Source organism: Drosophila sulfurigaster, chromosome 4, assembly GCF_023558435.1.
Source record: "Drosophila sulfurigaster albostrigata strain 15112-1811.04 chromosome 4, ASM2355843v2, whole genome shotgun sequence".
NCBI lineage: Eukaryota > Metazoa > Arthropoda > Insecta > Diptera > Drosophilidae > Drosophila > Drosophila sulfurigaster.
Window position 1 is genome coordinate 1,625,267 of NC_084884.1, and position 18,833 is coordinate 1,644,099.

At 35.4% G+C, this 18,833-nt stretch overlaps 1 protein-coding gene and 2 long non-coding RNA genes across 5 annotated transcripts; 2 read left to right on the forward strand and 1 right to left on the reverse strand.

Annotated features, from left to right (window-relative positions):
- Window positions 1-8,962, forward strand: LOC133846974 (protein BCL9 homolog). Its single transcript, XM_062281678.1, is given in 6 exon segments — window positions 1-693; window positions 696-1,329; window positions 1,332-1,865; window positions 6,669-6,901; window positions 6,982-7,628; window positions 7,630-8,962. Coding segments are annotated over 6 exon segments (3,492 nt in total). The 5' UTR covers window positions 1-138; the 3' UTR covers window positions 8,519-8,962.
- On the reverse strand, window positions 8,520-9,746 carry LOC133847007 (uncharacterized). Its single transcript, XR_009895112.1, has 2 exons — window positions 9,504-9,746; window positions 8,520-9,440 (listed from the first exon to the last, which is right to left on the reverse strand). It is a non-coding gene; the product is annotated as an uncharacterized LOC133847007 (long non-coding RNA).
- A 395-nt stretch (window positions 9,747-10,141) lies between these two features.
- On the forward strand, window positions 10,142-16,903 carry LOC133846999 (uncharacterized). Of its 3 annotated transcripts, XR_009895104.1 has the most exons (3): window positions 15,000-15,108; window positions 15,159-15,312; window positions 15,374-16,903. It is a non-coding gene; the product is annotated as an uncharacterized LOC133846999 (long non-coding RNA). The 3 variants fall into 3 exon arrangements; XR_009895106.1 differs by lacking the exon at window positions 15,000-15,108 and adding an exon at window positions 10,142-11,153 and having other exon boundaries at window positions 15,159-16,903; XR_009895105.1 differs by having other exon boundaries at window positions 14,710-15,108; window positions 15,159-16,903.
- Window positions 16,904-18,833: the final 1,930 nt, after the last annotated feature.

An 18,833-nucleotide genomic window follows, 5' to 3' on the forward strand; every position in this document is an offset into this window, starting at 1 on the left:
TACACATCCAAATTCTTCAGGAGCTGCAGGATCTGGATCGGGGCCGTTACCGTTGCCACCTGACCTGGTCAAGGGGCACTCAGCCTGACTAATTTTCTGACGAACAATAATAATGTGGGCGGAACTTGTTTGGATTATATGCAGCAACAGAATCACATCTTTGTCTTCTCTACGCAGTTGGCTAATAAAGGCGCCGAGGCGGTGCTGAGCGGACAATATCAGACAATCATTGCATACCATTGCACTCAGCCAGCGACAAAAACATTTCTGGAGGATTTCTTTATCAAGAATCCAATGAAAATGAATAAGTTACAGCGTCAAAATTCGCTTAGTGGATTGGGTATATTCAATATGCCTGGTGTTCAAAACTCCTGGGCTCAAAATTCATCAGCTTCTGCCAACATCAATTCAAATGCGAATGCAAACGCGAGTCTTGCAAAAATACTGCAACCACCGTCACAGAAATTGGGTGGGCTCAAAAATCTCTTTAATAGCCCGACTGATAATACACATAAAGGCAATAATAATTTTGCTGCTGATCCAACGACAGGCGATGCGTTGGTGAATGAGAGTGAAATCATGTGCTGGGATACAGACAACCGAAATAATTTGGATGGATCATCACAACCTAGTGAGTCGCAAAGCTTAAAACTGATGGAAGGCATTGAAGGCGTAGGTACTGTTGGCAGTGGATTAGGAAATGCAGCAACAATGAACTGAGTCTGAGCGTTGACAACAATATTATATCGCTGCAGGGTGTCAAGGTGCCGGATGAGAATCTAACACCGCAGCAACGACAACATCGTGAGGAGCAATTGGCCAAAATAAAAAAGATGAATCAATTTTTGTTCCCAGAAAATGATAAAACCCAGAATGACTCGGCCATGGCAAATTTAATGATGAATATGCAACATGGCAACCCATCGCAACAGATAAGACAACAGATGCATCAAAAATCTGAGCACATTCAGTTAGGAACGGAGGATGTATTGATGCCAATGACAATGCCACTGCCAGCCGATGTTATAGGAGATATCGGTACGGTTGTTACGTGTTCCCAAAAAAATAATCTTTCGTGTGGAGGAGTGGCTTCATCGAGTCCAGTAGCAACACCAGGCGGAGCAGGAGTGAATAGTCTGACTCAAAATACAAATTTGTTGACAACAAACTCGCCTGATATGGTAGCATCCTTCGGAAACTCTAACTGCCACAATATTATGAACGTTGGTAGTGTTGGACTTGGTGTCACTGTCGGAGACAAGGTCGATGGTCTGACGTTACCACAAGCTGGCAACCAAATGACTCAATTAGAATGGAACAAAATGCAGCAGCATTTTTTGAGGATCGCTTGAAAGTCGGCAAAGCGACTGCGTCTCGTCCATCCGGCCTAGGTCCAGTTCCAGGGGCAGGCACAGTCGCTGTGCAGCAGCCGCCTAGCAGTGGATCTTCCACTGCTTCAATAAGTAACTCGTCAAATCAATCAATACGCAATAATATTGTTCAAGGACCGCCACCTCCATACCATCCAACACAGAGATCGGCCTCGGTGCCGATTGCAACGCAATCGCCAAATCCATCGAGTCCCAACACTCTCTCGCTGCCTTCGCCTCGCACATCTGGAGGCACATTGGGATTGCCCACAAATTCACCGATCATGGATTTACCAGCACTAAATTCGTCATCGACTGGAGCCGTATCATCCTCTGCCGCCTCTGCACCGAAAAGCTGCTTCCAATCTGGTGGCGAATCGCCATCATCGAGCCGTAATCGTGGTGCCATTAATCATCTCAATAGTAATCCGACCACACCGCTATCTCACATTTCTCCCAAGGAACTTGAATCATTCAATCCCACTACAAATTCAGGTAATTTTATTGAACTTCCTTACTTTTATTATTATTATTTACATGTTAATTATTATACAAAATATTATAATAACTAAAAGAAGGGAGTGCTGGCAACTAGTCCTTATATTTATAGCCGCTACCCATAGGATAGAAGGGTATTATAACTTTGTGCCGGCAGGAAGTGTATGTAACAGGTAGAAGGAGTCATCTCCAACCCTATAAATTATATATATTCTTGATCAGCGTCAACAGCCTAGACGATCTAGCCATGTCCGTCTGTACATCCGTCCGTATGAAACACTGGATCTCAGAGACTATAAAAGTTAGGGCTATAATTTTCGACAGGATTTGTTAATGTTTGTACGTAGATCAAGATAATTTTAAATATTTTGGCACGCCCACTTCCGCTCCCGCAAATAAACAAAAATCCAATAACAAGCGTAATTTTAAAGCTACAGCTGCGAAATTTGGTATATACAATAACAACCATAGAAATTGTGATTCCTGCAAATTTGGATAAGATTTTCGATAAGATAAAAATTGTGGAAGTTATTAAAGAAATACTTTTGTATCGGCAAAAACACCTAGTTACTAGGGGTCTTAGTTGCTTCGGATGACAATCTGGTATATTGTGCCGTCTATGGTATATTTTAAATGGTGTACTATATCGATATAACAAATATACATTTTGGTATTTTTATTTTATTGGTTTGTATTTCGATATATTTTGAGAAAAATACCACAATATTTTGTTTTTATTCAAAATAGGAATCGGGTATCTCACAGTGCACAGAGCACCCTCGATTGTAACTTTTTTACTTGTTCTTCTCCATATGGAATCAATTTGGTTCAAATTATTTAAATGATTATTCATTTCTGTCTGATTGTCCAAACACTAAGAACCTAGGGCTATGCAACGAAATACACTATATTATCTTAAAAATCTTCGGCGACTTGTGTACCGCGTGTCGTGTGGTATTACTTATTTAAAATTTTTTTGTTTTCTAATACAACTACACATTTTTCAAGTGAATTATTGTTGTGACAAACAAATGTTTTTGGTATAATTTACCTGTGTCAAACACTTAGTCTCCTAGATTTATCGAAAGTTGGGAGAGACAACATTATACTTATAAAATATTAAATACATCAAATTTGTCACATATATTAAACTTTCACGTGATTCTGTATACTTGTGTCTTGTTTTATTCTTCTTTAAAAATTAATCTCTTAATTTTAATTAATCAGAATGTTCTCGGCTTGCTTATTTAATTAGTAGTAATATAAATTTAATAATAAATTTTTAGTAATATAAATTTACTAAATTAATTTGGGACTCTTACCTTGAGAGATAATAATGTTGTATTAGTAAGCTCCATCTTCTTTTCTGAACTTGCATCTTTTTAAATAGAAGATAGTCTTGTTCAATGGTTAAATCTGTGCTTGGTTTGCATTTATCGGGTTGTCGAGATCGGTAATTGCACATCTTGAACACCTTTTCATGTGATAATGACAAGTCACCGTTCGCAGTCAATTTCTTCAATAGGCCGGTTTTCCAAAATTAAAACAACATTTTTAATTGAATTGTTTGATATAATTTGTGTTCTTGCTTAAATTTGTACATAAACAAATCTTATTTAAAAACTATGGCCTTAATTTTAACAAGCCTTAAAAATTAAGTCTATACGTGTTTTCACTTTTTTTCAAAACATATTACAATTTCTCAGTGTAATTTTACAGAGCTTAATTAATGTCTAGTATTACAAGGAATTGCTTTTCATTTAATCGGTATGTTCAAATAGCTAAGCAGGTTTTTTGTCAGTCCAGGGGGAGTTTTAGGCTTTATACTTCGAGGTCCTTAAATTTTTCCATAAAATGTCCTTACATTTCATTCAACAAACAAGTGGAAAACTAGGCTCGTACTTTTGATTGATTATTTCGCTTAATTTTTGATAATGTACCTCAGTAAAATTGATATTTGTGCAAAATTTCTTTTAATATAACGGTTATTCGAATAACTGTATTAATCTTTTGAGTATACAGATTTTTTCTCGTATGCATGTGTTCCTATGCATTTATTTCTTATCTATGGTCCCGTTAGGATTTCAAAGAAGAAAAAGTCATGCGTTTAATAGAATGTTGATATTTGTGCAAAGTTCTGCGTTTAGATTTTGAGCTCGACACGGCAACTGACCTCCAGCAATAAGTGATTTATTTTAAGAAATTGTTCATTTCTTAATGCAAAAAGTTTATATTGTTGCCATTTTTGATTTTTTTTCGAGAGATTTCTAACATTATTGATTAAAATGCCGCGTTCACTCGAATTAAGTGAAAAGAGAAGACTCAAATTGAAACAATGGCTGAGTGTGGCTTTAAAGTTGGCGAAATTGCCGGTAATCAAAAGTATTGGAGGGATCCTAGGCATCCAAGACAGACTTGCCATAAACGAAACCACGGTGGTGGCTCACTTATGGTTTGGGCCGCTTTTAGTGCTAAAGGAAAGTCTCCCATATTTTTTGTACCTGGACGGATAAATGCGAAAATGTATACGGATCTCCTTGAAAGTGAACTTATACCCTTTGCAGAAGAGTTGCATGGCGAGGACTGGATATTTCAACAGGATAACGCTCCTATACACGTGGAGAGGTATACGATGTCGTTCCTGGAATCGAAAAATATACCCCTATTGCAGTGGCCAGCAATAAATCCGATCCCAATTGAGAACCTTTGGGGCATCCTCTCAGCAAATGTTCACAAGGGTGGAAGACAGTTTGAGTCATTGAAGGGCTTGAAGGAAGCCATTGTTAAAGAATGGGATACCATCGACACAAACACGCTCCAAAACTTGGTGAACTCAATGCCCCAACGTTTAGAATTGGTAGTACAACAAAGCGGAGATTCAATACCATATTAAACTAATAATCTTAAGTCATTTTGTTAAAAAATATTACTTAGTTCCTTAATATTTTGCGCTTTTTCAATTTTGCACAAATATCAACTTTCGCTGAAGAATTTTTACAATTACATTTTTATGCATTAAACATTTTATAATTTAATAAAAATCATGTTTATCAAATTTTGAATACCAACTACCTATTGAAAAAATATTGATAAAACCAATAAACCAACAAAATATGATGTACAAATATAAATTTTACTGAGGTAAGTTTTCTGCTTATGATGTTTACCGTACAATTTCAATTCTTTCGAGCAAAAAAAAATTAACTTTACAACTCTGGGCACCATTGTTCCTTATACATATGTATATTCAATTGTATGTAAATAAATAAAAACAAGTAAGAAAGTTACAGTCGAGTGTGCTCGACTGTGAGATACCCGCTACCCATTTTTAATAAGGGCAAAATATTGGTATTATTTTCAAAATATACCGAAAATACTAAAATATACCAAATGGTATGTTTGGTATATCGATACAGCACACCATTCAAAATATACCATAGACGGCACAATGTACCAGATTGTCGGCCAAAGCAACTAAGAGCCCTAGTAAGTAGGCGTTTTTGCCCATACAAAAGTATTTCTTTAATAACTTCCACAATTTTTATCTGATCGCAACTAAATTTTCAGGAATCATAACTACTATAGTAGTTATTGTATATACTAAAATTCGCAACTCTAGCTTTAAATTTACGCTTGTTACGCTTCTTTCGGGGGCGGAAGTGGGCGTGGCAAAAATTTGAAACAAACTTGATCTGCGTGCAAACATAACAAATGCAGTCGAAAAAAAATTATAGCTCTATCTCTTATAGTCTCTGAGGTCTAGGTGTTCATACGGACAGACGGACAGACACACAGACGGACAGACGGACATGGCTATATCGTCTCGGCTGTTGACGCTGATCAAGAATATATATACTTTATAGGGTCGGAGATGCCTCGTTCTACCTGTTACATAAATTTCCTGCCGGCACAAAGTTATAATACCCTTCTACCCTATGGGTAGCGGGTATAAAAAAGTTGACATTTGTAATTATTTGACTAAAGCAGCGCTCTTTCAAGGTTAACAAAATCGCTTGAATTTCGTGCCACTCCATACAATTTTATTGTCAATTTATTAAAAATTTTTGCGATAATTGTGCCAATTAATATTATTTTTATAGCAATAGCAAGAGAAAAGACTGAGTCAAGACTCCGAATATTTTTAATAAGCTAAAAAAACTACGGCCAAATCTTTTGTAACGAAAGCTTTGTGCGGTAAAAGCGATAGCAATTGTATGGAGATTTGCATAGACACAATATGTGGCTATGAATTAAAATAAAATTAATTTTAATGAACTTTCCAGAACAGTAACACTTTCACACGCAAATCTACTACACTCAGATTTCAAAACCGTCTCTCTCTGGGCTCTCTTAAAGTTGGTTTTCCGTTGAAATTTCGTTGGTTTGAATTCGAATTCTGTGGCTCTCATCATTGGTTTTACACTGTCAGGCTAAAGTTGCGCCTAACAAAATTGTGAAAGAAAGTTTTTCTCAAAATAAATGGGGCTTTGTTTGGGTGTTCGAATTAATTTGCTAAGCTAAATAATATAAATAAGACTATGTTTGTTGTAAATTTAGTATCAATATAGTCTTCTTTCCTAAGAATTGAATCTTTAAAATACAATTTTAAAAGGCATGAAAGACTATAGTTATTATTGTGTTTTAAGGTGAGTGAAATTAACAACTTTAAAAATGTCTTAGTAATAATAATAATTCCCGAAAGTAAGGGTATTCTATATGCAAGCATAGAATTTTATTTAATACTTTAAAATTGAATAAAATGCTTAATTTGTCTAAAATTTTATTTTTATTAAATTCTAGTGGATTCAAAAACGACTCGGCCAAGTCCACAACGAACACGATCTCCTTCCAATGCAGTAACAAATGTCAACTCTGGCGGAAACCACCAGGTAGAGCAAACTAATATGGATGTGCGATTTCCGTCATCGAGTCCAGGTCTCAATTTCAATGCTCAGCTCGGACAGCATTTGCAGGGAAGTACAAGCAACGTAATGAATGCTTTTAAAGGATCTAATAACCCACTTGAAATCAATGTAAGTGTGTGCATTCACCACAAATTTTTAAATATAATTATTAAAAATCTTTAAATTTCATATTTCTTGGTATTTCTTAGCGCCAGAACTGTGGACCACCTATGCCGCAGTTTAGTCGACGTTCTGATAATATGCCACTGAATCCAAACAGCGCTAGTAATCGATCAGCTCCAAATGCAAAGATATCGCAGAGCTTTGATCCAATTTCGTCATTGGCACAAATGTCACAGCAGTTAACCAGTTGTGTGCCTGGTGGTGTGGGTGGTAGTCCTGCCGGCGGGATGAATATGCTTGGTACGCCTGACGTCAATATGGAGCATAGTGGCATGATGTCTGCTGTTGCCCTAATAGATGCCACCGAAATGGATCATATGAATCACAATACAAATAGCAATACATGCCATTCAGCGAATACAGTGCTCAATCCTGTGATGGGTCAACGCATGCTGAATCCAAAGATGTGTGGCTTTAATACGAATGCTGGGCCTGGCCCTGTTTCCAATAATAGTAGCGGATCGCTGACCATGGCTGGACCAGGATTTCATGGCATATTGCCAGCTGGCGCAACTCGTATGATGGGTCGCATGCCACACGTCAACTTTGGACCCAATTTTAATGCAAATATTCAGGTGAAGGCTAGTACACCCAACACAATACAATATATGCCAGTGCGTCCACATAATAACAATAGTGGAAATGGGAATGGAAGTGGAAGTAATGTCCGTGTGCCCCAAGCTTGAGTTTCTCCAACGCTATGCAAACCCTCAAATGGCAGGCGGTCCACCAATTGGTCATGGTATTGGCAATGATGTGGGAGCAATAATGATTGGACCAGGTTCCGGTTCGATGAATGTAAGCTCGTCCAATGAACAACAGCAGCAAATACATCAACAACAACAGCAACAACAGGGCAATAACAAAATACTTAACAGTCCCAATAATAGCAACGGAATTGGTATGAATTTTTTTCAAAATTGCAATCAACTGCCTGGCCTTGATGACGAAGTAGGGGCTGCTGTGGTAAGTGGTGGGCAAACATCAATGATACGTGGCATGCGGCCACAAGGAGGTATGCGACAACACACACATGGGATGATGGCACGAATGCAAGCTCCTAGCAGTCGACAGCAAGTTCAGTTTGGAGGCATCAATCCAGATGGATTGGAGTGTAACAACGATCCGGCAGCAGTATTGTTTAATAATAGTTCAAATGCGGCTGCATTATTTGCGGCAAATCAACATCAACAGCAGCAAGGCCAATGTAAGCAATTACCTTCACATCAAAAGCCAGTAATGCCCTCGGGATTGTGTGCTAACGTTGGCATGCAAGGCGGCCCGCCAGCGGGACAGGGACAAAATCACTCCCATCCGGTAATGGGTGCACCTAACAGCGGCAACCTGATGTCAACTGCAGCAGGCAACGGTGTTGGTGGTGTCAATTTTGTTGGTCCCTCGTCGAATGATTTGAAGTATGCACAACAATATCATAGCTTTCAACAACAACTTTATGCAACGAACACTAGGAGCCAGCAACAAATTGGAGGCGTTGGAGGTGGCAATATGATTACTATGCCACCAAATTTATCACCAAACCCCACTTTTTTTGTCAGCAAATAATAAATAAATTAATTAGAAGTTCTACTTTAAGCAATTGTGCATTCAGAGTCATTCTCCCAAAATAGTAATTTTGTCAATCAAATTATAAAAATTTGAGCAGCGTAGTTTGTCAATAACAGTCAGCACATTACAAATAAACATCAGATTGACAGATGGTGAAATCTATCTGACAGTATACTAAATTTATATGGTAAATAAAGTTTAAAAATATGTGAATGTATGAATAGAAAATACGGAGCGAACCGTTGCAGCTTCGCAATATGTCGTATTTGTTGTAAAGCACTCTGTATTAAATGCAAATAAGCAAAAATGTAGCTAACATAATACTTAACGTATATCTCATACACATACTTATAAATATACGTATTATTATGAATGTTGAGATAATTAAGTAAAAGTATAATATTTCTTCCATTAAATACGAAAAGAAATTACTCTAAAAAACTGTTATTCTGAATATTTACATTTCATTTGTTCGATTTATATTGCAATTATTCGTAAATAATATATAGCTACAATTTTCTCTCAAATTAGCTTATATCTTAAGGTATTAAATGTTTTGTAAATAACAACATAAAGAAATGAGAAAATGTGAAGCCACAATCCATAGTCGTTTTTAGTGCATATTTTAAGGCAACAGTAAATTAAAAAAAAGAGGAATGCTAATTTCAAGGGTGATCTACAGATTTTTAGAACTTTTCAGTGCAACCCCACATAAAATTCTTGCTTGCGTAACTTATAACTCCCATGCTTATTATTCACAAGCAAATAAGTTTAGAATCATTGTTGAGTTTTTGGAAGAAATGCCATTATTTAAGAAATATTACATTACAGTCGTTGAGGAAAGTTGTCTCCTAACAGAAAATGACATGCTTAACAATACTTGAAAGACTCGATTCTGATATCCGATAGCCTTTTTGACCTACAATATGTTTATGATTAGTATAAGGATCAGAAAAATATATAGAAATATATGTAAGATTACTTCCAAAGCAATTAAATTACTATACCATAGAGTATATAAACGGTTACACTGTCCCTAAAGCCACCTTTGAATAATTTCCAATTTTTATTTGCACACAATAATTTAGCAGAGCGCATAGCGTTAAACAGCGAATCTTGTTACCGATTGTTAACTATCGTAGTAGTCATATGTTGCAGCATTTTTAAGATGTTAACATAAAAAGATGAATTTCCGTGGTGGTCACACAATTTTATTTTTATGTTCTCAATTATCACAGTCGAGGACAGTTAATTCTGGGATAATTATACCCGCTACCCATTGGGTAGAAGGGTATTATAACTTCGTGCCGGCAGGAAATGTATGTGACAGGTAGAAGGAGGCATCTCCGACCCTATAAACTATATATTCTTGATCAGCGACAACAGCCGAAACGATCTGTCCGTCTGTCCGTATGAAACAGCTACAGCTGTGAATTTGGTATATACAATAACAACTATAGTAATTGTGATTCCTGAAAATTTGGTTGCAATCAGATAAAAATCGAGTGTTATTAAAGAAATACTTTTGGTCTTCGTTGTTTTGGCTGACAATCTGGTATACTGTCTATAACATATTTTGAATGTGGTATTATATCGATATACCAAATATACAATTTTGGTATACTTTCAGTATTTTCGGTATATTTTGAGAAAAATAGCGTAATATTTTGCTTTTATTAAAAATGGATAGCGGGTCTCTCACAGTTGAGCACACTCGACTGTAACTTTCTTACTTGTTTTTATCTTACACGATGAGTGAGAGAAATACATAAACGTTTCTCTTCACATGTTCAGTACTATCTCTTTTGCTGCTTCTTTCGATTCTATTGTTGCCTCTGACCACTTTCTATTGTTGACGTTTATGGTTAGGTGCAACTTAATGGCTAAATGCGCAGTGCTCGGACTCATATTCGAATTCGAACTCTGAGAATGGCCTTGGCTCTGGAATTCGAAGCGATTGAATGGTTACTCTGGATTTGCTGGGGCATTGGGGGTGTTTGTATTTTAAACAAGCAAGTTGGTTGGCTGAGCGAATTCACAGACCTACACTCTTTCCACCCTTATCGCGCTAAAGTGTTTAACAATTTAAAAAGAAATGTAGAACGCTGTAACAGAGAGCGCACGACTACGCGTACCTTCTGTAGATATGTAGTAACCACCAGAACTTACTAGTTTCCGATATCCAACTACTTTCGAAGACATGTGGCCAGGGAGCTTAGATAAATCAAGAAAATTAAAATGTATAATCGTATTGTCTTCAGCCTATTACATACATTCGTAGACAACAATACCAACAGTTCTGTATATTTTTAATAGGCACAGAAAAAATGGAAAAATTAGGAAAATTTGTAATCTGACAATTGTGAAGAATAAATATTTGGATATAAAAAGGAAATAATGTCACAATCAAGTGTTGTCAATCCATAATTAAATAGACTGGGAAGTATCCCCTGTAAAGTTTTATAGATTACCATTATGGTATAAAATAAACTAACTATACTAAAATCTGTTACAATGAGTACAATTAAAATTCCGAAATAAGTTTTCACTGTAATTATAAGAAGACACTTAAGAAGGAATCATAGTTTTGAAGTTCGTTTTTATATTTGAGCTGCAAAACTGTGGTGTTGAGGTAAATATGATATTGGCCGCTTTGCAGTTTGAAGTTAAAGTAGAATTTTAAATGCGCTTCAATATTTTAACTTATAGTAGTCTTCGACAAAAAAATTATTTATTTTTGCGGGAATGTATTTTTAAAATAGTTAATATTTCTTATTATTTATTTTTACTATTGACAACGCTTTTATTTATATTAAAGTTTTCTCTTTTCGATTGGCTATTTTTTATTTTGGGGTTTCTATACTCTTCAAGGATACAAAATGTAAGGTGACCAACTTTTATAAAGCAGTTGTTTTGCTACTCGCAGACGTTTTGTTTTTTTGGAAATTTAACTACTTACATTGGCCTTCAAAAGCCGTTCAAGCTGTTGCCTTTTACTATAGGCCCGATTTTTCTCAACAAGAGCAGAAATTCATATGGAAATTTAAAAATTGCATTAATAATAATTATAAATTTGTATACGGATGAGGTATGCAGTAGTAGATAGTATGCAGAGATGCAAATCACCGATTTCCACGGTGTCGCGCACTTGATGATTGCAATGCTGCATATATTTTTTACTTTTAGTATTCGACGTTTTAATTAAACAGTATTTATCGTCTACAAAAATTGTAACTTTTAAAATTTTCAACGGTTTTATTTATTGTCACCACAAAAAGCACTTATTTTTAATCAAAATAAAATATTACACTTAATTATAAGTAAGAAAAGTTTCCTAAGGATTGACACTCGCAGCACACCGTAGTCAAGGTTCTGGCATGTAGATGCACATGTATCTGCTACTGCTTCTCACATATGATCGTCGTGGTGGTCAAACATCAAATGATTCGAATCTAGCTTTAAATATTTATACTTACATACACATGTGAGATTATTGATTTATAATGTTATTCTGTTATACGTTGTGTGCTGTCCTACCCTATCTCTCTCTTTCTCGCTTATTCTCTCTTTAACACATTTTGTAAGGTTGATGATTGTCCGTATTATACACACACATGCTTGTATAAATATTCTGCATACAAACATATAAATAAGAACTTTAGTATTTAGGTATGTGTACAGCATAGCCACCCTTTAGGCAACTACAAGACAACATTGTGCTGTGATTACATTTAAGTGCAAGTACAGGATTTGACAATACTGACGCGTCGACCGACCGGTTTGACCAGTTTAGAAATTAGACCATGTTCCTGATGTTACTCAATGAAGGTCGAATGGACGGCATGCAAATGACCTATGCAGGACACAGGACAGGGAACAAGGGAGAAATAGGACAATTCCAAAGCCAACCCCTTAGCTACAACTAGTTAGTTCCGACTGTCCTGTTCGCAGTATGGCTTTAACAATATACAAACATATTTGAATGCTTTCTTATGCTTCTTGATCAACGCTCCTGGTCTCCCATTTTCTTCTCTTGCTGCTACCTCTACTGCTCTTTGCAAAGGGATGCGAGAGAAACCAGTTTTCTAGGTGTGACCCCTTTTGCTGCGGGTTTGGGTATGTCCGGTTTGGTCGGGTCAACAATTACCATGCATGTATGCTGCTCTAGACCAGTGCAGCTGCTGTCAATATTGTGCACTTTAGACAGACACAGACCAAAAAGTCCGGTGGTAATAATCACATGCACGGTTTCTTTATGGGGTTCATTGTCATCGTGCTTACCTTCTTCATCTTAGGCCATAGCTTATTAGCATACATGCATAATAAATAGTATAGTTGAAGCGCGCGATTCTCTGGGATGCTCGGTCGATTATCACATGCAAATTTCTTTCTTAATCTGCATTAGAAGTAAATAGATATCCTAAAACGGTCATTCTGTCCAAGAGAATGTATCTATAATTGTCTACAAAATCTTGTATTGTTCATGGGGTAGATGAACATTATAACTTTTGAGCCGGCAGGAAATGTATGTAAGGAAAAGGAAAAGGAAAGGAGGCATCTCCGACTTTATAAAGTATATATATTCTTGATCAGCGTCAACAGCCGAGACGATCTAGCCATGTCCGTCCCTCCTGCTGTCCGTATGAACACTTAGATCTCAGAGACTATAAAATACATACATAGCTATAATTTTTTCGACAGCATTTGTTATGTATGTATTGGCTGACAATCTGGTATATTTTGCACTCTATAGTACATCTTGAATGTAGTACCAAATAAATATACCATTTGGTATATATTTTTATAGTATTTTTGTATATTATTTCGGTATATATTGAGAATAATACAGCAATACTTTGCTTTTATTCAAAATGTCTAGCGGGTATGTCACGGTTGAGCACACTCGACTGTAGCTTTCTTTCTTGTGTTCTTATTAAATAAGTCATGGCTTAATATATAATATTAAAACTTAAAATGGGATGATGTGCTTAGCCGTTTTATACCCGCTACCCATAGGGTAGAAGGGTATTATAACTTTGTGCCAACAGAAAATGTATGTAACAGGTAGAAGGAGGCATCTCCGACAGCATTTGTGATGTTTGCACGCAGATCAAGTTTGTTTAAAATTTTTGTCACGCCCACCTCCGCCCCCGCAAATCAAAAAAATCGAATAACAAGCGTAATTTAAAAGCTAGAGTTGGTATATACAATTTTTTTGTATATACAATAATAACTTAGTAGTTATGATTCCTCAGAATTTGGTTGCGATCAGGAAACAATTTTGGAAGTTATTAAAGAAATACTTTTGTATGGGCAAAAACGCCTACTTACTAGGGGTCTTAGTTGCTTTGGCTGACAATCTGGTATATTGTGCCGTCTACGGTATATTTTGAATGCGGTATTATATCGATATACCACATATACCATTTGATATATTTTCAGTATTTTTGTAGTATATTGGGTATATTTTGAGAATAATACCGCAAAATATAATATATTGTTTTTATTTAAAATGGGTAGCGGGTCCCTTAATGACAATAATACGTGCGCATCGTTTGTGCAAGTAAGAAAGAAGGCTTGTCTTGATATGATCCAATAGGAATTTTCAACAGAGAACCTAGATCTCAGAGACTTTAAGAGATAGAGCTATAATTTTTTCGACAGCATTTGTTATGTTTGCACGGAGTTTGTTTTAAATTTTTGCCACGCCCACTTCCGCCCCCGCAAATCAACAAAAATCAAATATCAAGCGTTATTGCTTTCTTGTTTTTCTTAGTTCAGAATCTCGCCAACCAAACGCTAAACATATCCCAATTTCAGTTTTAAAACAATAGGGAAAAACTAAAGTGTATAGTATACAACAATAGGTTTTAAATAATTTTTCATCTTAATTATTCTTAATCGTAACCTTAGGTATATAATTTTGTAAGGAAATATTAAAATCTTTCCATGAATCTAAAATAATGCGTAATGAAAGCTATTTATTGTTTTTTTTTACTATATGTTGTCACGCAGTTACATAATGCCGCGCTTGCAATATTTAGCAGTTTTCAAGACAATTACAACAAATAGAAGTTACTCTATGCGACATAAACAGAAGTCGCAAAGTGTTTGAGGCTTAATTTTAGCTAGATCCAATGTAATTTTTGTTTAACCATTTCATTTTAATCTTATTAATGTATTTTGTTAAATTTAAAAGTAATATGGAACTCTACATCTATCTATCACATTTTGGCATTTTTCACACTTTGCGCAAAATGGTATAAGACCAAAATATGCCGGAAATCTAAGTAATTTCTGAAGATATAGTTGTGATACAATTATTTCCCTAATATTTTAATGATAGCGTTACTTCTTGGTTTTTTAATCGTTGTTTTGCCTTTTAACCAAATATTTTATAGAATGTATTTATATATGTATATAACTTTTTTGTTATTAATAAACTTTAACATAAACCTTCTATATTATCTATTCTATGAATTAGTAGGTTTGGTATGAAATATCAAAATAAGTCGAAGAATTTGAACGTTTTTGTAATATAAATCTGGGCATTTGATGAATATACAATCATACAATTATTAATAATGGTATTCAAATACTAGTAAGAGGTGTAGTAATGGCTCACTTCTTTCTTTAGGTCAGTAGCAGTCCCGGTACCATCATCAACAGTTCTCCCAGCTCCATTGGCAGAAATGCGTCGTGTCACTTAGTAATTTCTGAAAGTAAAGAATATAAAGCGTAGTTTTTCCAACACAACTGTACCTCATTCACCATCACCGTTTGCGATTCTGGTATGCCCATCTCAGTCCACACTTTTGTACAGTTAAACTCTCCTCCCACACCCCTTACTAGGAATATCACCATCGTCTTCTTTGACTCCATCGCCATCGCCATATCTATCGCCATTGGCATTGCCATTGCCATCGCGAGCCATCGGTATTGCCCATTCTCCACTCTGGTCCCCAGCCTTGCACCCTTTCAGCAGCCGCTCGGGTGATTTAAAAATTTAATACCTCGCGGCTATTAATGGTGGAAAATGCTTGCGTAATAAAACAAAACGCAACAACGCGGACTGGGAGAAATGGGAATGATGGAATAGGAATGGGAACTGGGAGTGGGAATGGAAGTGAAAATGGCCTGGTATGGCGTTGGATTGTTATATTGGTGGTGGTCGGTATGCGCAGGACGCCTGCCCACATCTTTTCAAAAACTGGAACAGGACAACACAGGACATGAAGGACAAGGCGACAAAGAAGAAGCGAGAAAAATCAAAAGAAATAAATATGGCGCGTGTTTTGCCAAAAGAAGAAATTTTAATTTAAAATATTGATGATGACGACAACAAAAGCAACATCGAAATCGCCAACCCTGTTGGGATTGCCTTTCTTAGAAGGGCAACCTCTGCTTCACTTACAGTGTTGGCGTTTGAAGGAAACAAAAAGAAAATAACATTTTTTTCTCGTGATGCATCTTAAGTTTTAATGTTGGCCCTATGGCACCTCTCATTCTCCGTGTCGTTTCGATTCCGAAATGGTATGGAGTCGACTCAGAAGAACATACATACGTACATAGATGTAAAAGCGCCTCGGACGTTGTCCTAACAACTAGATGGATGGGACGATTTGCAAGTTTATTATAAATGGAAAAATGTGCTGAATTGTTCAAATCTTGAATTGACTTTTATATTTACTCGTAAAGCTTAAATTCAATTGTAACTTCTTATAAACTCTTTCCGATAAAGAAATACAAGGCTATGAATTCTATACATTTATGTTAACATAAACTCAAAAAATTTGTATACTCTGAAATAGTCATAGACATATTTTCAGTAAATTTAGTCAAAATAAATTCGAATATTTAAGTAATTAACTAATATTTTCAAGAGAAAATTATTAGATGGACATTAAGTTCGAGTAAGAAGATTTTGTTAAACTTTAATATAAACAAGTAAAAAGGCTGCCATCGGGTACCGTTTTTATAATACCAAACAGGTGTGGTATTATCAGAAAAATTTACCGAATTAATAAATTACAAAATTCTGAAATATATCAAAACAATTCAAAATATACGAGAGAATAACTTCTAAGTTTTTATACCCGCTACCCATAGGGTAGAAGGGTATTATAACTTTGTGCCGGCAGGAAATGTATGTAACAGGTAGAAGGAGGCATCTCCGACCCTATAAAGTATATATATTCTTGATCAGCGTCAACAGCCGAGACGATATAGCCATGTCCGTCTGTCCGTCTGTGTGTCTGTCCGTCCGTCCGTATGAAACACTGGATCTCAGAGACTATAAGAGATAGAGCTATATTTTTATTTCGACAGCATTTGTTATGTTTACACGCAGATCAAGTTTGTTTCAAATTTTTGCCACGCCCACTTCCGCCCCGCAAATCAAAAAAATTCGAATAACAAGCGTAATTTTTAAGCTACAGTTACGAATTTTGGAACATACTATAATTACTATAGTAGTTATGATTCCTGAAAATTTGGTTGCGATCAGATACAAATTGTGGAACTTATTAAGGAAATACTTTTGTATGGGCAAAACGCCTACTTACTAGGGGTCTAAGTTGCTTTGGCCGACAATCTGGGACATTGTGCCGTCTATGGTATATTTTGAATGGTGTACTATATCGATATACCAAATATACCATTTGGTATATTTTAGTATTTTCCAGTATATTCGGTATATTTTGAAAATGATACCGCAATATTTTGCCTTTATTAAAACTGGGTAGCGGGTATCTCACAGTCGAGCACACTCGACTGTAGCTTTCTACTTGTTTTATTTGATTGTAATCAAATCATAAAGACATTAGTCAATATCGACTCTACTCTGCAAATTATGCTTGCAATTCGCTTTGTGAAAAAATCATAAACAAACTCATTTTCGTACACCAATAAAATGATCTGTTAAAAAAATTTTCAACTGTATCACTTATGTATGTACCTACACGAAATGTATAATATAATATTACAACATAGTATAATATATAAAATGTTATTATAATTAGCAATTTAAAAAAGGTGCAGTTGAGTGGGGTCGACTGTGAGATACCCTCTACTCATTTTCAATAAAATCATACTCTAAAATATACCTAATTGATTTACCAAAAATACTATCTACTACTACTAAATATACCTAAGATTATATTTGGTATATCAATACATTCAAACATAAAAAAATACTATATAGTAAAAAATATACCACATTGTCTACCAAAGCAATTAAGACCCGATAACAGCAGTCGTCTTATTCCATTCAAAAGTATTTCTTAAATAGCTTATACAATTTTCCAATTATCTCTATTTTTATAGTCTGTGGTATCTAGGTATTTATACAAACAGACGGACATTATTACATAGTCTCCTAATCGACTCTAATCAAGAAAATATATACTTTATAGTATCTCACCGTTGTTTGCTTTCTTTCTAGTTTAAGGTAAATTACGAATTCCCTTCGAAATTCTTAGTACTCTAACTTTGGAGTAGTGCAGAGAGTATCAAAACTATAAAATTAAAAGCGGCATATACATTGGTCGAGGTGTGTACTCTAAGAATCCTAAGTTGCGTATAATTATTTATACCGAAAATATACTGGAATCTACCGCAAACACCATGCCATTAAAAATATTCAAAATTGTTACCGGAAGCATTAAGCCCCCAAAAGTCTAGCTTTAAAGTTGTGGTAGAGATCCTAATAAAAATAAACCTTTGAAATTAAAATTATTAAACCGCTTAGATAAGTATGTTAACTAAGCTTGCCTTCCATAATTTGAAGCTATTCTTTCTCCCACTAGGTTATTGCTAGAAAAGTTTATAACTTATTTAAAAAATTTTATATGAAAATAATTTAGCTTTAGGTTTGGGAAAAGAGTTTAATATATTTAATTTGCATTCAAGTTATAACAGTGGAAGAAAAATAGTAACTTATAGCATAGGTCAAGAGAGTTCTTAAATTTGAAATTTAAAAATAGTTGTAAGATCAACAGATCAATGATATCGTTGAAATATCATAACTCTCAATAAACTAATAATATCCAAGGACGAAGCATATTTTATCGTCATTACTCATTATCTGATGGGAGGTGTATGCTTAATAGCAACAATGGCTGTCGGCAATTGCTCGCCTCAAATTGTCAGTGAGGGGAAAAGAGAAAATTGCCTTAACCAGCAGCCAATGAAAACAATGAATATGAACTATAGAAATTTCCTAAGAGTATTTCTAAATAACAAGAGAGAATTTACTTTATAAATCGAAAGAGACAAAAAATCCCATCAATTCAGTTTGCAATCATTTTAAATA